The 19,481-nt window shown below is 51.1% G+C and overlaps 8 protein-coding genes and 1 non-coding gene across 9 annotated transcripts; 4 read left to right on the top strand and 5 right to left on the bottom strand.

Annotated features, from left to right (window-relative positions):
* Window positions 1-2,745: 2,745 nt before the first annotated feature.
* On the bottom strand, window positions 2,746-4,893 carry ALT_2638 (copper amine oxidase; the record flags this gene model as incomplete). The annotated part of the gene is made up of 4 exons (XM_033561794.1): window positions 2,746-2,945; window positions 2,991-3,902; window positions 3,955-4,534; window positions 4,588-4,893. The coding sequence occupies 4 exons, from the start codon at window positions 4,891-4,893 to the stop codon at window positions 2,746-2,748; spliced, it is 1,998 nt and encodes a 665-aa protein (XP_033417685.1).
* A 390-nt stretch (window positions 4,894-5,283) lies between these two features.
* On the bottom strand, window positions 5,284-6,767 carry ALT_2637 (glycoside hydrolase family 76 protein; the record flags this gene model as incomplete). Its single annotated transcript, XM_089599387.1, has 3 exons — window positions 5,284-5,862; window positions 5,915-6,569; window positions 6,667-6,767. The coding sequence occupies 3 exons, from the start codon at window positions 6,765-6,767 to the stop codon at window positions 5,284-5,286; spliced, it is 1,335 nt and encodes a 444-aa protein (XP_089456533.1).
* An 838-nt stretch (window positions 6,768-7,605) lies between these two features.
* Window positions 7,606-10,048, top strand: ALT_2636 (putative C6 transcription factor; the record flags this gene model as incomplete). The annotated part of the gene is made up of 8 exons (XM_089599386.1): window positions 7,606-7,643; window positions 7,696-7,809; window positions 7,858-8,126; window positions 8,178-8,722; window positions 8,769-9,042; window positions 9,089-9,264; window positions 9,312-9,495; window positions 9,543-10,048. 8 exons carry the CDS (start codon window positions 7,606-7,608, stop codon window positions 10,046-10,048), a joined length of 2,106 nt encoding a protein of 701 aa, XP_089456532.1.
* Window positions 10,049-11,836: 1,788 nt separating this feature from the next.
* On the top strand, window positions 11,837-12,898 carry ALT_2635 (putative allergen Asp F4-like; the record flags this gene model as incomplete). Its single annotated transcript, XM_033561791.2, has 1 exon — window positions 11,837-12,898. One exon carries the CDS (start codon window positions 11,837-11,839, stop codon window positions 12,896-12,898), a length of 1,062 nt encoding a protein of 353 aa, XP_033417682.2.
* A 230-nt stretch (window positions 12,899-13,128) lies between these two features.
* On the bottom strand, window positions 13,129-13,906 carry ALT_2634 (uncharacterized protein; the record flags this gene model as incomplete). Its single annotated transcript, XM_033561790.2, has 3 exons — window positions 13,129-13,345; window positions 13,392-13,463; window positions 13,509-13,906. 3 exons carry the CDS (start codon window positions 13,904-13,906, stop codon window positions 13,129-13,131), a joined length of 687 nt encoding a protein of 228 aa, XP_033417681.2.
* Window positions 13,907-14,664: 758 nt separating this feature from the next.
* Window positions 14,665-14,737, top strand: ALT_t063. Its single transcript has one exon. It is a non-coding gene; the product is annotated as a tRNA-Thr (tRNA).
* Window positions 14,738-15,349: 612 nt separating this feature from the next.
* Window positions 15,350-16,713, top strand: ALT_2633 (DUF500 and UBA/TS-N domain protein; the record flags this gene model as incomplete). The annotated part of the gene is made up of 2 exons (XM_033561789.2): window positions 15,350-16,546; window positions 16,597-16,713. The coding sequence occupies 2 exons, from the start codon at window positions 15,350-15,352 to the stop codon at window positions 16,711-16,713; spliced, it is 1,314 nt and encodes a 437-aa protein (XP_033417680.2).
* Window positions 16,714-16,775: 62 nt separating this feature from the next.
* ALT_2632 (glutathione S-transferase family protein) lies at window positions 16,776-17,569 on the bottom strand (the record flags this gene model as incomplete). Its single annotated transcript, XM_033561788.2, has 2 exons — window positions 16,776-17,430; window positions 17,478-17,569. The coding sequence occupies 2 exons, from the start codon at window positions 17,567-17,569 to the stop codon at window positions 16,776-16,778; spliced, it is 747 nt and encodes a 248-aa protein (XP_033417679.1).
* A 390-nt stretch (window positions 17,570-17,959) lies between these two features.
* ALT_2631 (ketopantoate reductase family protein) lies at window positions 17,960-19,069 on the bottom strand (the record flags this gene model as incomplete). Its single annotated transcript, XM_033561787.2, has 3 exons — window positions 17,960-18,112; window positions 18,161-18,822; window positions 18,877-19,069. The coding sequence occupies 3 exons, from the start codon at window positions 19,067-19,069 to the stop codon at window positions 17,960-17,962; spliced, it is 1,008 nt and encodes a 335-aa protein (XP_033417678.2).
* Between the last annotated feature and the right edge of the window lie 412 nt (window positions 19,070-19,481).

The following is a 19,481-nucleotide window of genomic DNA, read 5'->3' as shown; positions in this document are numbered from 1 at the left end:
CACAATTAAGCCATTCTAGAACTGTACAATAACAGCAGAGGCAATGACTTACTCTCCCCCGATGTTGAGGAACGTGGTATGGATCACCCGCATCTCGCAGCGACGATATCGAACAACAGGAATAATGACCACCACCAGTCCAGACTTTCCAGCTATCCATGGCAAGAGCTTCATCATATTATGGTTCAGGTAAGACGAGCTCGGGGTGATCAAGCTTTCCTTTTTTAAGCAGCATTAACATGTCACTTCGGCGACCTACAAAGAATAAATTCTTGTAGCTATCTGATAGGCCACGGTATACGGTTTTTCGAGATACTGTGGCGCTTTTGCCTGCTGAGGTAGGCCTATTACTTCGGCCTGGAGGGGACATGTATGGTTGATCACAGCGGCACCGCACCTGACCTTAAGTGGTTCTGCTTCTTAATCGTATGGGTCCACTTTTCGTCTTTTTCCTTCCTCAACAAGACCGAACTGCCACTAATACATGTTGTGCGGAGCCGTCCGGATGATGTAGTATTTGACTAAAGGAATGACTGGCTGTTGTCTCTCCGGTCACTTTGATGCTTACGTCCAATTCCCTCAACGAATCAGGTATGTCATCAAACCGTTGGACCCCCGTGATGTTCATACCCATGCCCAGGTCGACGGATGCTTGTTGTACCAGGTGGCCACAGCCAAACTAGTTTACTTCTTAGGCTTTGGAGTCTGACATAGCTTACTAATAGATGACTAACCCCAACGAAGGAATGGTTGCTAGATTGCCCGTGTCTTGCATTTTAAGATCGCTCGATAGGTAGTAGATCTATATGGGTACCTAGTTCTAATATGGTCGTAATTATGAAGCAGTCGCTGCAGCGCGCTTTCGTGGTGTCTCAGCACCTTCCTGTTCCACTAATTGAATTGCTTCAAGGTCTTGCTGGGCGCACTGTTGACCCTCTGAAGCTGCCAGAATGCCTCCTGAAGCTATATAGACCTTCTTAGTCTTCGTTTTGGCGGGGTTTGCCTCCTGAGGCTGTCTAGCCTCATGTTCTAAAGCAAACCCTTCCCATAGTAGTATGGCACGCTTTTATAGATTGATTAACTGCCTGACTAATAGGGCTAGGCGGATACTTTGTACGATCCTCGCAGAGTCCCTGGATCAAGCAGTTTGGTTCTGAACATCTCTTGCAGTCTTCGGATCTCTGAAGTCCAATTCTAAAGATGATTTGCTGTGGGAACTGCCTGGCGGAGAAAAGACGTTAACTATAGGAGGGAAAAATCATGTTGGTTCGCCCAGAGTAGTCTAATAGCACCAGTTCTACCGTCGAAACGGCGGGCCCGCCGAAGCAACAAGGGTACGATAGACACGGGTGGGAGGTTGGACCCAGAGGGCCCTCACTCGGTAATGATACTGCCGCAGGTTCACCTACGGAAACCTTGTCACGACTTTTACTTCCTCTAAATGACCGGGTTTGACCAGCTTTCCGGCTCTGGGGAGTCGTTGCCAACTCCCCTGAGCCAATCCGAAGGCCTCACCGAGCCATTCAATCGGTAGTAGCGATGGGCGGTGTGTACAAAAGGCAGGGACGTATGCAATCTCTGGGTTTTTCATGCAGCATTATCTATCAAAAGAAGGATCATAGGTCAGTGGAGCTCCCAAGCAAGCAGAAACGTCAATCTCACGAAATCCAATGGAAGTCAGGCCACGGGCGCGAAGACAACTCATGGGCGCAAAAGGAGGCGGCGAAGTGCAGAACACAGGATGTACCGCCCAATAGCAGAAATGCCTCATTGCCTTGAGTCGCAAGACCGCGAAAGGGTGGAAAACAGCGAACGAAAGTTGGCCATAATCTCGAGGGGGCAAGGAGGAAACTATATAGACCACGCACCGCGATGCCAAGCCTCAGCGACGCGCTTTCCCCGAATAGGCACGCTATACCGCTTCTAGTAATTCGCCGTCACCTAAGACTACGGAGTAGAATGAATCATGGACATCTTTTCTCCAGCCGTTTATTCCACAACCACGATACCGTGACCAAAGCCTTCCCAACAGCACACCACAATAACGCAAAGGACGAATTAACCGCCCGCTGCGTAAACGCTCCGACAAAGCATCCCGCCGTCAGCATCACCAGGAACAGCACCCGTCGATTGCGCGGCCAGTTATGCCCCTTCAGCAGGCCCGGTGCGAAGGAGAGGAGGAGAAGTTGTGATTCGAGGAGGAGGTCTTCGCCGATGTCTTCGTTCAGGTACGACCAGACTCTAGACAGCAGGGGCTCCATGCTTGGGTTAATGCCCAGTAACGGTGTCTATGGCATTCTGTTTATATCTTTCTGTGTATATGCCTCTGTATTGACTTGTCGGCCGAGTCCGGGGACTCGGGGATAAAATTTTGATATACACCTGGCCCAGGGATGATATCTGTCTAATCCAATGTTTCTTTCTTTTCTACTCGGGAGGATCTTGAACGGCGAATGACTGTAATAACTAGAGACCAGAAAGCTAATAGATATTTAACGAGCGGAATAAAGCCATCTTGCCCTCAATCCCCGATGCCGGTGATTGACTAGGCTAATTGAACACACTTGGAGCGTCCGTCTTCCCAGATTACGTTCATCGTTATTGGATATTATTCTGTACGATGGCATACATGCGGCCTCGTCGCTCGTCGAATCCATAACGGATTGATTCATGAAGACACGGTGTCTTTACGTATGGTAAATAATAAGATGGACATCATCAAAAGTATTCATTTCATTCATCACACTACAACTTCACCTTGGCAGGAGCACAGCAAGAAGCCGGCTCCGGATGCAGTGTTGACCGATTGAATGACTGAGTCGACGCGGGAACATCCAGCGCCGGGTTCTTGGTAAAGAAGCCATCCGGCTTGAGCATGACACTGACCCGTTCGACTGGCATCACAGGGAAATCCTCTACCCGAGGATTGTGCGTAAGGCCAAAAGCTAGGACTGTCAGTGAAGCCTCCACGAGGAGTCAATTAGACTTACTATGCCACAGGACAAGATCCTCATTCTCAACAGGATCATTGCGCTTCACCCACTTCTCCACACCCTCACTCTGCTTGCTCTGATTGGTAAATTCGCCAGCCGCATACAGCTCGTCATCCTGATACTTTGTCACCCAGATCGGCTTGGTAGCGAACTCGGCCCGCTTGTAGCCAAACGACCTGTTCCCGGCCAGTAGCATCTGGCTCGGCGAGGTCTGCAACTTATAGGCGACCGGCTTATACGTGATGGGGTTAATGCAGGCGTCGTTGCGGATCTTAAACACCCGGTGGCGCTCCACGCTGGTGTTGGCGCTGCCGCTGGTCCGCAGGACGGTTTGTTCTGTGGTGTAGCCCACCAGATACGGGTTATTCTCGTCCTCGGGCATCGGAACGCTATCTTCGTAGTAGACCGTGTTTTTGAACCCATCGAGGGCAGGGTCGATACGGAAGGAGAACATGTGCTGGTGGAAAGGTGCCATAACGCCAGGCCCGACGTTCGTACCCCAGGGCACTGTCGTTCCAAACTTTTCGTTGTCAAACGGCACAGTAGACAGGATGCCAGTCGCGCGCACCTCCAGCTCGATGTTAGCGGCTTGGTCGAAAATAAAGGCAAAGATGTACTCGTAGTTGGAGACGGTGCAGATCATCTGTACTACTAGCTGGCGGTTGCGGACCACCGTGGCAGCCCCGGTGCGGTAGTTGGTGTGCTTGTGCTGCAGGCCATTATCTTGCTCGTGCAAACAGATAACATTCTTCAGCTGCACAGGGTTGCCCTTGGAGTCGGAGCGGTACCCATCAAAGTACTTGATGTGACCCAGACAGTCGCAGCCAAGGGAGAGCTGGTTGGCAGTGATGCCAAATCCAACGTCGCCGACGTCAAACGCCTGCTTGCGGTGGTAGGGGGCGCGTGGATCTATGCTATTAGCTACTTCTCAGGTCCACAGTTATGGAAGTTGAATGCATACCTCCATATGGTACCGTCATTTCGGAAACTGACAGCCGGTAAAACACATTGCGTCCGTCATAAGTGGTGTTGTAGATGACCAACCCTTCACGGGTGTTGAAACCTACGCGAAACTTCCACTTCTGCCATGAGACGAGGTTTCCCTCTACATGGAATGATGGACCCTCGGGCTGCTGCACGATATATGGCTTCAGATCCGTCCGCAGCGGTTCTGTGAGCAGATCATGCGCGTACTGGATGGTCTCCACCGTCTTCCACGGCTGAGTCTCGGCGACCTGAGCGTCCCCGCCACCCGGGAGATAGTCCATCCGGACAAGTTCGCGGGTGAGCGCATCGAACACGGGCGAGAATTTACAGGGTGCGGAATAGTGGTTATTTTGCGGATGGTCCGTGGTCACCACGTACATGTAACACTGGAACAGGCGGCGGGATTCCTTGGGGTCATCCGTCCCATAGATCCAGGGATCATTGCAAACAGTCACCCCCTGCGGCAGTTGCATTTTGGCAATCTCTGCCTGCACGGCGGGGTGGCTCAGACAGAGTTGCTCGATTTCGATCAGTTCGTCAGCATCGACAGGGCCCTGATTGAGTCAGAGACATTTCCATTAAGTCCGTGAATTGACAGAGAATATACCTGAACCTCTTTGGGCAACTGTTTGGCATACACCACAGACCTTGTCCCCGCATTGAGCAAGGCTTTGTAGAATGCTCCATTGTCTAAACGATGGAACAGAACCTGCAACAACCGTGTTGGTGCTGTCGGCAAAGGCTTTCCTAACCTCTCGGCTTCAATGTACGGTACAACCTCCCTTTTCAGAGGTTCATTGACATCGATTTTCTTGTATCTCAGGGAGACTCCGGGGAAAGCCGCTTCCAGAATCTTGACGGCCAACTGGATTTCCCCGGGAGTGATGGGGTCAAAGGGATGAAGAGCCGTCATGCTTGTCCGTCAAATGGGAAAAGAACAGAATGATCTGCCATGTTTTTGACCAGAGCCATAGGGTCTTTATATACCTTTTTGTACGACATATCTCCCTAGGTATTCTGGGGAAAGATACGCCGTCCCACGCCCTCGTGTTGTATGAGATGTGTCATAGACAGCTGATTGGTGGTCGGATTCCTTGCCCCCTCAGGCATGTGGTCACGTGCGGCTTCCTATTGGCCATCTCTACCCCGGCGTATCTCTTGCCCAAAGGGGTTAGCGCATCACGAGTGTAATCATTTCCTGTTTTGTCCAGATTGACAGAAGGACAACTGCACGAGGAGATGCTTCGTTTCATTTGACATTCATTATTCATTAGGTTTTCATCGCTGTTGGCGACGGCCAGCGTCATGTCACAACAAGATAAAGATATCCCCCCAGCAGCACCCCCAATCCCCCCGTTGCGACCCACGCGACGACTCGATCAGCCATGGTGACGATACTAGAATCATCGGGCACCGCAGTTCCGTCCGAGGAGCCCCTCCCCACCGCACTGTTCCCCTTGCTCGTTCCACCCGTGCTATTCGTCAATGGCCCCGCGACCGAATCGAGCAGAGTCGCCTGAACCACCTCTAACGCCGACATCTGCTGTCCCACCCCTGTCGTGCCGTCGTACTCGCCCGTCGTCCATCGCAGTCCGCAATACGTTCCCGTCTTACCGCCCACACATTGTGCAGCTGCTGCCGTGGCCGAAGCCCGCAGTCTGGTCGCAATGGTATCGCGAGTCCAAGGTGCCAACTGCGCAACGTCCCCCATCCAGCGCCCCAGATACGCTTTGAAGGAGTACTGGTCGGTTCGACACGTGTTGATCGTCTCGCAGGCGTATTCATAAAGTACATTCTCGGATGACTTGTTCGGCGAAAGGAAGATTCTCTGCGCGTCGAGGAGACCGTCGATGCGCGCTTTCCATGCCGAGTTGCCTTTGGTCTGGTAGGGTCAGTTGTTTCCTCCCTCTCGGAGAACTGACGAGGAGACATACATAATTCCACATATGGGCGGCTCCATGAAGAAAGATACCATTGTTATACGTCCATTCGACCCGGTTGAGTGCGGAGCAATTGTCGCTCTCGTACGCCCCATCCAAGACGTAATATTCTGGACCGATCAGTCCTGTCTCTGTGACCCAGCCCCAGACCTTGTTCGCCCATTCGGCATACATGGCATCCCCTGTGTACCGTGCCAGTCGCGCTGCAATATTGAAGAGCCCTCCGTTGGAGATTGAATTGCGATACGTGTATCCGTTGTTGAAGGGAAAGATCTGCCATTTCAGTCCACCTCCACAGGTCTGGTCGTCCCAGCGCGCGATCTGCTCGTTGAAGACCGCTTGGGCCATGGCCAGCCATGACGGTGAGTCTTCGGGCGGGTTAGGGAAATTATGTTCGGCCGCCATGAGTGCGGTAAAGGCCCAGAAGGCCTGGTCATCGTTGCCCTCGGTGCGGGTCTGGTTGGGCGGCATAAAGTCACCTGTTCCGGCCTGGTGCAAGATAGCCTGCATGGTGATGTTATTGTAGGTATCGTCGCCGGTATATCGCCAGTAGTTGACGAGGGCGCCGAAAAAAGCGCCGGCTTCCCACCAATAGTAGGGGGCAGGGAGGTTACCCGGGACGTCACCGGTGTTGTTGCCCGTGTAGAAGCTGACAAGGTCCCAGGCTAGTTGACTGGCTACTTCTTTGATATTTTCTGCGGGCGATTAGGCCCGTTCGGGGTGAATCGCGCGTTTGTAGGGCTCACCTGGATCTGTAACGATGAGATTGAGTGTGGTCGCTCCGAGGGGGAGTAGTAATAATGATAATAGGCTCCAACGTAAAGATAAAGGCCAGTGACACTGGCATTGACGGCCCATCCTGGTCGCGATAATGATTTCCACAAGGAGCGTAACGAGACTGATCACTCTGAGGTAATCATCTCAATGAAAAGAGTGACTGTTGAAAAATACTTAGCCCTGGATGGCTGCAGAAACCTCGTCCATGCCTTAGTCTGGGACTGACAGTGCAACACATGCTTAAGCGATGCGAAGCTAAAAGCCGTTCCTGAGGTCGAGACATAGAGTCTCTTTACTAGCTCGTCTGCACTGACCAGAATAAACCAAGAATAAATAGACTCGAAAATGGGCAAGCATGAAGTAGTACCGTCAGTCGCGCCATCCCGAACAATCAAGGACAGGCAATAACCGCTGGGTCAGTACGAAGCGCGAAGCAGCACCTTACAACCAATAATGGAGAAACAGCTACTACGCAATGCCAGCTATCTGATGTACCAAGGCGCATCTGAATGGGGCTTGGTGAGCTTGATGGAGCAACTGCTGTTTCAGCCTGGAATTGGTGATTCTGTTTCAGACAGCGGAGTCACTAGGGGAATTGAGAGATGATACTGTGAGAATTGAGTCAATTGACAACTCGACACTGCGATCATATTGCAGTCCTCTACGTCCGTTTCAATGAATTTTCCTAAGATATCTTCCCGGCCTCATATTATCGTCAGAATGATAGGTATCCAAGATACTCGACTTCTTGATACAGCCATGATGGCATACAAGTTACTGACCAATCAAATGCCGGCTGTCCCTCTCAGTCTGCGGGGTTGGTGACTAAATGCCAACAACAGCATCAAGAAAAGGCAATAGCAATACCAACGGTCAATTATACTATTGTTCCGACGGAGTGAGAACGGATGGACCAGTCAGCTCGCTCCAAGCGCACTTCCAACGCGTACGTCGACCGCGTTCCTACTGAGTCCCCGACTAAATGCCGCAGATGCCAGCGATGCCGAGCTCGCAAGGTCAAATGCTCCGGCACGCAGCCGTGTGACAAGTGTCGCAATCGGCAGCAAGACTGTGTTTTTGAGGAAGATCGGAAGATTTGTAGTTTCTGAAGAGTATGTCGAAGAAGACCAGCATGATATCGGGTTCTAACGGACATTGAGATTGTTTCTTTCGCTGAAGAGAAAAGTGAGCGAACTAGAAGGCTCGCTTACATCGACCCCGTCAAAGCGGCCTCGCGTCTTACAGAGTCATGCCAGTAACTCGGTGTCTAGCTGTTTAAAAGAAGCACCACAGTCAGTGTCAGAACCATGCGGACTCGCTACGCCTGAGCAACAGGAGTTGAATCGACATGATGAGCGATTCGCCGCCAATCCCTTGGTATCACCATCCACCTACGTGAAGAACAGCGGGCGCACACAACGGGCTTGGTGTATGCTATTAACCTCTTGAAGTAAGTATCTTGCTAATGGTCGACTATCAGTACTTCTCGGTCCAACCTCTACATGGTCGTTCAGTCGTCGGGTCCTCAGCACGATACAGACCCGACTTAACCCTACAAGCTCTAAGCCGATCCCTCTGGCTGTCGACGGTGAAGCATATCAGATTCACTGGCGACAGGCCAGCTCGGAGGAGATCCCGGATATAAGCGGACTCCCTTCTCGCGATCAAGCGATCTACATGCTCAACACGGTCCGTTTCCATTTCGGCCATCTGTATCAGCTCATTGATGAGGAGGACTTTACCCGTAACTTGGAGGAGTTCTATCATAATGCATCCGCAAAGGTCCAGGAGTCCAGGCTGTGGTACGTGCAGTTTCTCGTCGTGCTGGCCTTCGGAGAGGCACTGTTGGCGCCTGTGCGAAGGGCATCGAATACTTCATCTTGGACAAAGTATTTCTCCCGCGCGATGTCACTGTTACCAGATACCACGGCGCTCTGGCAGGATCCGCTGCTAGCTATTGAGGTTCTGGCGCTGATTGCACTGTACCTTCACTCGGTGGATATGCGGGACTCGGCCTATTGCTATGTATGAATTGCCACTTCAATCGATAGGCGACAACTGACGAGCGCAGATCGGTCACGCCATGCGTATGGCTCTGGTGGAAGGGTTGCATCGTGCTCTTCCAGTCGAGCAACTTGGTGAGAAGCGCGTCGAACGGTGTACTAAGATCTGGTGGACGGTATACATTCTCGACCGCAAGTTCTCTTCATTGATCGGGTCGCCGACCTCGGTGAATGATGAGGATGTGACCACCGTCCTGTGGGACCCGAAGAGCTGCTCCCAAGAAACCGCCGCTTTGAGCCTTCATGTCAAGATCACGCAGGTTATCACGCGGGTGCTGAATAGTATGTGACCTGCCAGTTCGTAAGGACAGGCTGACGCTGTTCACAGCGGTGTACAGTGCAAATGGGAAGTTGGGCGGCGTCTTCCTTCATGGCATTCGCTCCATCTTACATGAGATGACCGACCTGTCTCGGGAATTAGAGGAGGTTTTCGCTCGTCGATTCTCGAGTTCGGTGGATACTCTTTCGGGTGTCACCACTCGGTTGACACTTTCATGTCATTCAGTGCGTGTTATCCCTCTGATCAAGACCCAGTTGGCTCACGGAAACAGTGCATTATTGTCACGGCTCGTCCACTCATCCTAAGTTTGCTCTGGGAACGACTAAGCTGCTTCGAAGACGGCGATGTCTTCCGAAGTCTTTCTTCGCCCGTTCGGACCCTGATCCAAGCATGTATCGATTCAGCACTCCGCTCATTGAAGATCCTAACGGCCCTGCGAGACCAGAATCTCCTTGGTTAGTCCCAATGGCCCCGTCTTATGCGTACCCTAACAGTAAGGCAGAAACCTTTCTCCCCTTCGACCTGGAGAACCTCTTCTCGTCCTTCTTTATTCTCTCTTTGATCTCCGCTGTCTTACCCGGCATCCTACCAGACCAGAGCTACCGCGATATGGGCTTCAATCTGTTGGATGACATGATCGCACGGGGAAACCGAGTCGCTCAACTTCGCAGATCGGAGATAGAGCTTTTCGAAGAGTTGGTGCAACCACTTATACAGCCAGAGAACCCTCACCGCGAAGAGGACCCGGGGATATCTCTCACTGAGTCAATCAATGAAAGAAGTTCTGTGGCACAAGAGGTGCACCATGGAATGGGTCCGGATGCAGAAGGCCCCGGTCCGACTCCTGCAGTTACAGTCAGTGCGACACAGGAGGAGGAGCTCCTTTTTGACTGGCGGGATTTTGGACTATCTTTGAATCATATGCTCTCGGCGACGGATGAGCTGAACGCGAACAGCTTGGAGGGCGAGGAGTTACCGGCTGACTTGTGGTTGTGGGGTGATGGCTAGCCTGATTTATCCTTCTCTCGACTAGAATCAAGATCGATACCGTACTCGTAATGTTATGAGCAACTGTCGTGCTAGTCTTCTAGATTAGATTACCTCGTTAATGGCGTATTGCTCATTGTCAGCTACAGCTACGTCCGGTCTGCCGAACGACTGCATTTGAAATGTCTTAGAATGGCCTTATGAAAATCAAACATCCGGCACAAGATATTCACTTGAGTGTCCGTACTGAAACCAAGCTACGCAGCTATTTGATTATTTTGAGCGTTCTAGTGGCACGCAGTGTATGAGAACATGGTGCGTATGGCTTCGGTTCACGGGAGCCTCGAACATGAGATACTGAAATTAGCATAGTAAGCTATCTAGTCGTTTAAGGCAATCCGATTGAAAGACCTACGTATGCTGATACGTGGCTTCAGGCAGTGGCCCGGATCTCCAGACTCACAGCGGCTATTCCTGGACTGAAGTGCCGATAATTGATCTCCGGGTACGAAATGCTGCTTTTTCAGCCATATAAGGATTGTCACTTCGTAGAACAGTCCATGATGTGATGCTACGGCTATGTTCGAAACCAACTTGATTCACCAGCGTACTGAACCTACGTATCTCGAGAGCAACCCTTCTCAACACTGATTTATTTTCCACATCATCAATGTTTGCCTGAGCATGAACTAAAATAGTCAATAGTACCAAGCATTCGTCATCCTGATCTAGAGTTTGCACAAGCCAGTGGCTGCTGTGAGCGGGTCGAAGGCGTTCATTAGAGCTGTTGTATACGTAAGTGAATGGATCCACTCCCTTTCCCTTTTTGAAGCAACGGCACAATTTCACATTCCCATTATTGTATGCTAAGACGTGGCAATAGATACTTTGTGAGTAGGAAGAGTATAAACAAAAAAGATAGATATTCTTATGGGTCGAAAGCTGGTGTACGGTGGTATATGAAGCGCAGTTGCACATTAGAGGCGCCATAGGTGGAGGGAGTAAGAGGACTATGAGGGCAACACTATCGATTGTTATTCTGCCCAGTGCCAACCTGATATAATCCATAGCATCTAGGCCTCTGATCGAATTTTTTACGCTTGGAAATCCCGCCGTCCTGCCATAAGGTTACGCCCGGAGATGCCACTGCAAGACAAAACATGGTAACGCGGTTGTATAGATACCAGCCACGAATCAGAACAATTCAACTGCATAACCACATGGAAGATTCAAGATCTTTTCATTGTTCCATTTCTCATGTCTTGGTTCTGAGTGGCTGAGAATGTTGACGACGCAAGGAGGGCCCCGCTTATGTAGGGATGGTATGTTAGTTCCATGACTATCAACAATCAACAAAGCCTAAATCTAGAACTGCGCAGCTATATCAATTCAGCTACTGAGTTGTCTGAACGCTGCTAGTCTTTAGATGAGATGGGGCAATCCGTTTCATGTTCTGTGATTCTGTTCGCTAGACAGATCAACCATCCATAGGGCCTGACCAGAGTGGACTCTTGATGAATACCAATTGACTAGACAAGCGTCTGTCCAATATGTCCGCTTTCTCGAGCGCTGACGATAACTCTCTTGGCCATACGCCTCGCCTATAGTCGCTCACATCTTCGTTCGTTGGCGTTGGTCCCACTTGACGAGATTTAGGAGTCTTCATCCGACAGTCATTCATTCATATATCGCACTCAACACTCTTTTCCACGGGGCCACCATCACTGCCACTCGTTCACTGTTTGCGCCGAATCCATCAATTATTAGTCACTCCTTTGTTATAAGCAGATCTAGATTTACCCATTCGTCATGAAGTGGGAGTCATTCTTTTTGACGGCCATCACCGCTGGCTCGGCCATGGCTGGAGCGCATCATGCACACGAGCATGCTCATCGTCGTCACCGTCTTGCTCATAATGCAGAATTGAAGGCTAGAGAGGTTGACGCCCAGGCCGACCCGGCGGTCAGCACCAAGACTATCGTCAACCTCGAGGTCGTCACCATGTACACCACTATCACGCGACACAAGCCAACTACCACCGTGGCAGCCGCAGAGACTTCCACAGCTGACAGGCAGCCGCTCGCAAGCATCAACCTCGACGTCGCTGTGAACCTTCTGGATGTTCTTTCGGCCACCACCAGCACAGCGACTACATTTAGCACTAGCACCAGCAGCGCCGCAGTGTCTGCGGCGACCAGTAGCTCCGGCAACAGCGTCAGCTGGACCTCCACCCCTTCCAGTGGCGTGTACTCGACCTCTGGTTTTGGCCAACGCACCAGCTCCTCCGGCTCAGGAATCGAGTACATCGGCAACGTCGGCAGCCCCTGGGGCAGCAACATCATCGAGGTGACCGCCTCCACAGCCTCACAGTACAAGTACGTCGTGAAATTCACCGGCAGCAACACCAACAACTGGTTCGTCTCGATCTGGAACAAGATTGGCCCCGACGGCAAGCTGGACGGGTGGTACGGCCACTCGGCGCTCAATTTCACCCTTGCGGCTGGCCAGACCAAGTACGTTGCCTTTGATGAGAACTCGCAGGGCGGATGGGGTGCCGCTGCGGGCAACTCGCTGCCGACAGATGAGTACGGCGGGTATGCCTGTACCTGGGGCGAGTTTGATTTTGGGAATACCGGCAACGCTAAGTGGTCTGGGTGGGATGTGTCGGCCATCCAGGCGCAGAATGCGGGACTGACGGTGCAGGGGATGAGGATCTGTGATCATAAGGGGGGTGATTGCTCGTATATCACGACTAATGCCGCCAAGGTGGTGAATGCGTACACGGCGGCGGAGGCGTCCGTGGATGGTATCGGGGGTAGTGTGAGTGCCGGCGCGGTGAGATTGGTGGTTGATGTGGATTACAGTGGTTGAGTTGTTCAGCACGGCTGTATATAGATATTCGATTGGGAAATAGATCTTTGAATGTATACATAGACCTATCTTGCTCTCTAGCCAGTCATTCTTGCCTGCCCAAAAAGTGTCTACTCTGAAAGGGAAGTGTCAATAACTGATGATATTCAATACTACCTAGAAAGGAAGAGAATGGACTTTGTGCTGAATGAGGTGCACTAGGCGAGATAGGTGAGCTATAACCGTCGACTCTATGAGCTCGACATGGCGGGAATGGTGATGGTTTCAATCGTCCACAACTTTCCTCCCTCGCTCGAGCTCAGACCAGAGTACGTCGCACCGGCAGCCGAAGCAATGGTGTTGCCAAAGGTAGTATCAGCCGAGGCCAGAGTGATCTTCGTGTTGAGGTACTTTTGCTCTGCAACAGTGCCCGTACAGCCACCGTCACACTCAGTCCCAGTGCCATATCTGCTCGATTAGCATTACTCCTCTGATTCCGGAAACAAAAACTCACCCAGTCATATAAGGCCCAGACTTGTGCGAGAAGGTCGAGAGAACCTTGCCCGTCTGCGCATTGGTGACATTCCTATCTCAGTTAGCCAGCGTCCTGCAATCAGTACGATATACATACTGCACCCAGGTCTCCTGATCATCCAACAAAGTATACTCGATGCGAACTTGGTCAGTCCCGCTCACCGGGCTGGCGTCCCCATCCAGCTGGCCAAAGCTACCGAACAGACTGGCCCGTACACACCATTGTCCCGTCGTTGCACCGCACCAGTCATTACTGGGCCAGCTTTCCAGCGTGGTCTGGACGAGATCGCCGGTGCCGTTGCTCATCCCAGGCCAGAGGAAGAGCTCGCCGCTTTGAGTCGCAGGCGCCGCACCGGGGATGAGGGTGGTGACTGCATTGACGATGGTGGATTTGGTAGGACCGAGAGAGACGCTGCCGCCCCAGCTGTCTTCACGTTTGTTGACGGAGGAAGATAGGCCCAGGGCAGGGAGGAGGAGGCCGAGAACGAGCTTCATTTTGATGGTAGGAAGAGGCTCAACTTAAGCACTGAAATATTTGTTCTTGACGGCATTCCATTGACGTGCAGAACTCGGACTTTAAATGTTCTATGACTGCTTCAGGGGGCAAAGAATCCCATAGTCGCAATCTATTCGAGAGCGAGTTAGACTCCTGCAAACCATCCTGAAACGAGCCATCCATATAGATTCTCCACCACTAACTTGGCTTGCTAGCTTGGCTTGTTTAAGCTCAGAATCGACAGGCGGGAGACACGGAAATTCCTCGGTTCGTACGGAGTACTCACGTTCCGTACTCATTTTCACACCAATGCCGATTGGCGTTCCAGTCTTCCAGTCCTTATTCTACTACACTTGTAGACTGTTATTCCGCGATGTGGGAACCATTAAGCAACTGTCTCAGTTGAAGTGTGCGTGTTCTAAAACACCTACCGGACATACTCTGCTCATCGAAAAACGATCATGGATCAAATATTAAAGACACGATATTCCAGCAGTGCCCTGATTTGGCAGGATATCACTCATCATGATCACACGTGGCTGGCATATTCGGATAGGGCGGAACGGCATACACGGACAAAGACTATATATAGCCAGTACGGAGAATATACAGCAGAGTAGTCCGTTTCAAATAGACATACGAGTACAAGGACCATGCCATGCATCATTGTTTCGACGCAGACTCTTTATGGTACCTTCCTCTGGCTTTTCTTTCTTTTGGCTGATAGATCAATAATATTGACTGTTTTCCTCAACGAGCTCGCATAGCTCAGTTGGTAGAGCGCATGACTAGTAATCATGAGGTCAGCGGTTCAAATCCGCTTGTGAGCATTTCTTTTTCTTTTTCCTTGTTTCCGTATGATGAGACCTCGTTCGAACCCGAATGCGAGCATTATATATATATAATTCTTCATTTTTTGGCAATAAAACCTTTTATCGATGTGGGTTAGAAAGGTAGTGTATACAATGAAGAGAATCTATATGTAAACACTAGCCCGATCGGTACGTAAGACCAAGAGGCAACAACAAGTTGTTCTTAAGATGTGGGCTATTTATTTATCACGGTAGTAGAGGCAATCACTATTAGCAAGGAAATTTATATCATTGCCTTGAACTAGTTGGATAAAGGAATGACAGTGACTGGGTAGTTGACTAGGTGATCTATTTATTTCCCGTCTGCCTGAAACCCACGTATTGAGGCGATGCCCCGCGATCGCCAGCACAGCCATAGCATCGTGCACCGAATCATCACGCATCATTGGGGCAAGTGGGTTGGCTTGCCACGCTTATTATTGCTTGTCTGCTATCACAGCTATGTCTGTTCTAAGAAGCTGCTGATGATGTCGATGGCTTTATCTTTCTGCCTGGTGCGTCACTCTATATAATTGTCCATTCCTTGGGCAAAAAATATCAACACCGTACAAGAAACCAACCCAGCTCAAAATGTCCTCGACAGCAGATAATACTAATACTACATCCCTATCTCCTTCAAGCCCCGGGAGCAAAAAGTCCCTAACTCAAAACAAAGCATGGATCTACGGCAAAAAGGGCTTCGACAAAGCCTGGGACGCCCTCGATAAAGTCGGCGCCCCCGTGAACCGGCTAAGCAACAAACTCGGCTCCGAAGCCTTCTGGCCCATGACGCTGGACAAAGAAAGTGAAAAGGCCGCTCGGATCCTGCGCAGTTTCTGCAAGGAGGGGGTATACGTTGCCGAGGATGCGACCGTAGCAAGCCGGGAACAGACACCCGACGCGAAGATCGACAAACCACGGGGTAATCCCAAGGTGCTGCAGAAGATTCCTGCGGAGGTGATCCGCCAGGCGAAGGGGATTGCCATCTTCACAGCCATGAGGACGGGACTGTGGTTCAGCGGTGCTGGTGGGAGTGGAATCCTCATCGCTCGCGTGCCCGAGACCGGGGAATGGAGTGCGCCGTCGGGGATACTGCTGCATACCGCTGGCCTGGGTTTCCTGGCTGGCATAGACATCTACGACTGCGTCATGGTGATCAATACGTATGAGGCGCTGGAAGCGTTCACCAAAGTACGAGTGACGCTGGGAAGCGAGATCTCTGTCGCGGCTGGGCCGGTGGGCATGGGAGGGGTGCTGGAGTCGGAGGTGCACAAACGACAGGCTCCCATCTGGTCGTACGTCAAGAGTCGCGGCTTCTATGCCGGGGCGCAGATTGACGGGACAATTCTCATTGAGCGCAACGACGAGAACGAGCGGTTTTATGGTCGCAAGGTGCCTGTCAAGGAGATCATTGCTGGTCACGTCCGGACGGAGAATGCGTCTGTCCGCATGTTGACGCATACTCTTCATTCGGCGCAGGGCGACAAGCAGTTCGATCAGACTCCATCTGGTGTTGCCATACCGACAGGACCGAGTCCAAGCGATTTCGCGCCGGAGGATCTGGCAAATTCGAATCTGATGGCACACGGCGCATTGGCCGCTCCAGCCCAGACGGCTACTGAAACGCCTGCTACCTTCAACGACCGTTCAGTACACTTAGATGGCGTCCAGAGCGAGGAGGCACTCGTTGCGCAGATGGAGAGCATGGGATTTGCTAGAATCGATATCGATCGGGCCATGAGAGCGGCGTCCTTCAACCCCGATCGCGCCGTGGAGTATCTGCTGAATGTAAGCTGACCGCGACCTCGTGCACTTCATACGACTAACTGATGTTCCAGGGGATTCCCGATGACGACCATCCTGACCATCCTGAGCAGCAGCAACAGCCAGTCATTGCTACCGCGCCAGACCATCCCGAGCCTCCTGCTCCTCCTCTTCCACCCAGACATCACTAATGCAGTCTAATTTTGGACGAAGCGATGATGAAGCTATGAATCCGATATAGACATTTGAATACCTATTTGACCTCTGCATACTTTTCCAACGCACGATGTAACTCCCCCCATAACCCATCATGCCAACTGAACAGCTGCTCCCACTCCTCTATCGTCTTCTTGTAAAACTTCAACCAGCTACCTACAATAAAATCGGCATATGTAGGCGTATCACCCTCCAGAAACGGGCCCTCCGTCCGTCGGTACGCCTTTGCTAGCTCTCCCAGCGCATTCTGGAAGCTCTCGAGCATGCTAGCCCTCGCCTCGCCTGTGATCATCAGATCCTCATAGCGCTCCTTGCCCGCTCGCTTGGCGAATGTAGCTTTTGACTCCTCCGCTGTCGCAGGATTGTACGGCATCCCCTGGACACAGAGCACGCAATGCTGGGTGAAGACAGCATCGACCTGGGAATTGAACGCGGAGATCAGGCCCACAGTCGAAGGAGGGAGTAATCTCGGCCCCTCGGGGTAGAGTCTGTCAAGGTACTGCGCAATCTCAAATGAATCACCCACAAGTTCGCCACTTGATTCGTTTTTGATGATTGGAAGGGTGTAAAAGGGGCTGCCGTCGGGGAGGACTCTATTGGCTGCCAGGCCGAATCTTTTGCGCACGGTGGGTACGTCGGGCAGTTCTACCCATTCTGTTTGATAGTGGGCTTGTTTAAAGTTGAGGGCGTATCTGTTGCGTCTTAGTTTATGTGCTTCTCGTCAATGAATGTGACGTACCTTGTTTTCCAGGGATTGGGCGCATAGCAAGTGACTGGGGGAGCCGAGGCAATATCGTAGAAGAGAATGGTAGGCTTGGAATTAGACTCCATTATGGCGATCTGATAAGATGTGGACTGTGTACTCTGTAGTAGATGTATTTTGACGGGTTGAATGAGAAGAACCAGCTTCAATGACCAATAGAAGACGAGATGGTGTGATTAGGATTGACGATTATGCAAATCTGCAGAGTCTACAATATTTATATACAAGACTTCGACCTTCTTTTTTCCATTCTTGATTAATTCCTGAACATGCTAGCATAACTTGCATCAATACACGGATCATCACGGATCATCATGGATCATGATGAGCCAAAATGACTCATGCTTGGCATTTTGGTAGTGCTGTCCTAATGCAGCTAGTCTCCGTCCGCTGCCCCTCCATTTGGATTTTGGCTGCAGTTTTAGTCTCATGCATTGACAAACAGAAAATATTGAATGTTATGATATTCTAATGCCTCTCTCGTTGGCCACCCTCCACTGAATAGCGGAGCATAGCTCATACAGAACCGACAAGATAGGTGTGGACACGCCTCGTTTCTGTGCCTCGCGAACCACCTCGCCAATGAGATTCTCGTGCTCAAGTAGATTGCCCTATGATTGTGAGTCTTTAAGTCAATAAAGGAACGAGTGAGAACATACCTTTTCCATATCTTTTTGCATGCTAGGAGCGATCTTCCTCTCCATCGGATTCTTACGAATCGTTGTCTCTATGATATCGTCTGGTAGTTCAACCCCCACAGCCTTGGATACTCCCACTACCTCCTGCATAGCAGGAATAACCAAGCGATCAAGAGCACTCCCCGCGATCTGTAAATCTCCCGTATTCACCCCCGTCAGCGCGCAGATTGGATTCAATGTGGCATTGTACACCAGCTTGCTCCAGCGATCTCTCTCCCAGTTTGGCTCATGTCGCACGTTGGTCTTGCCTCCCGCGCCATAGATATGCACAAATTGCTGTGCGGCCTTTTGTTGAGTATCTTGGTCGAGAAGCGGGTTGCGAAAAGCGGCAATGTGGAGGTCATCTTCCTCTTTCTGTTCGATCACTCCATGAGCGATTTCGTGAGCGTCGCATCGGCTCACGCCTGAGAGAATGATATTCCGCGGGAAATGAGACAGGAATGGCTTTTCGATGTTCAATCCATTTTGGATGAGGACAATCACTGTATGGCCTGGCGTCACTGCGGGGGTGATAGTCTCGCATGTAGAGGGTCTGACGTCCGGGATGTTCTTGGTGGTGCAGACTATGTAGTCGAAGAAGGTACTACTGTCCTCGTTACTGACGCGCGGGACCGCATTTAGAACTGGAGTGCTCCGTTAGCCACGCCATGCCATTCCGTAAAAGGAGGACCGCAAACCTGCAGTCGGCCGCCAGTTTTTTATATGACCGTGCTCGCATGAGATAATTTCAATTCCCTGGCTTACCACCGCTTCATAGTTAGACCGCAGGACACAGGTGACTTCGGCTAACCCTCCACGCTCAAGATTGAGTGCCGCAATGGTACCAATTCCTCCAGTTCCGACTAAGAGTACGCGGGCCTTTGATGGCATAGTCAGTGCTGTTCAGTGACTTTCTGCCACTAATACCAAGCGTTATGTCTGGGGTATTTTGAGTGTACAGTGGCCACCTGAAATGATAGTGCTTTACCCCGCTTGTGAGTAAGCAGTAGCTACAACCAGGAAAGCCGCGGTTGTGGGGTTGATTATCAATTAAGCTGTAGCGAACGGGCCCAACTCGTATACTTTGCGAGCATTTTGTCTCTCATTTACCCCTGTATTCTAAACGGTATTAGGGCTTCGCCGAGGCCTGACGTCATATCGGGGATGAGCCGACCCAGCATGCTGCTCATTGCCTAAGAGTCACCATCGATGGCTGGGGGAAGAAGTTAAAACTCCGATGGAAGATTAAAAGTTAATTCAATCAATCCCTTTAGACGACGCGTGTACTAAGACTGACAAGTCC

This window comes from Aspergillus lentulus (genome assembly GCF_001445615.1).
Source record: "Aspergillus lentulus DNA, contig: Alt04, strain: IFM 54703, whole genome shotgun sequence".
NCBI classification, from domain to species: Eukaryota; Fungi; Ascomycota; class Eurotiomycetes; order Eurotiales; family Aspergillaceae; genus Aspergillus; species Aspergillus lentulus.
Note: the sequence above shows the minus strand (reverse complement) of the source record. Positions and strands in the feature narration are given on the sequence as shown.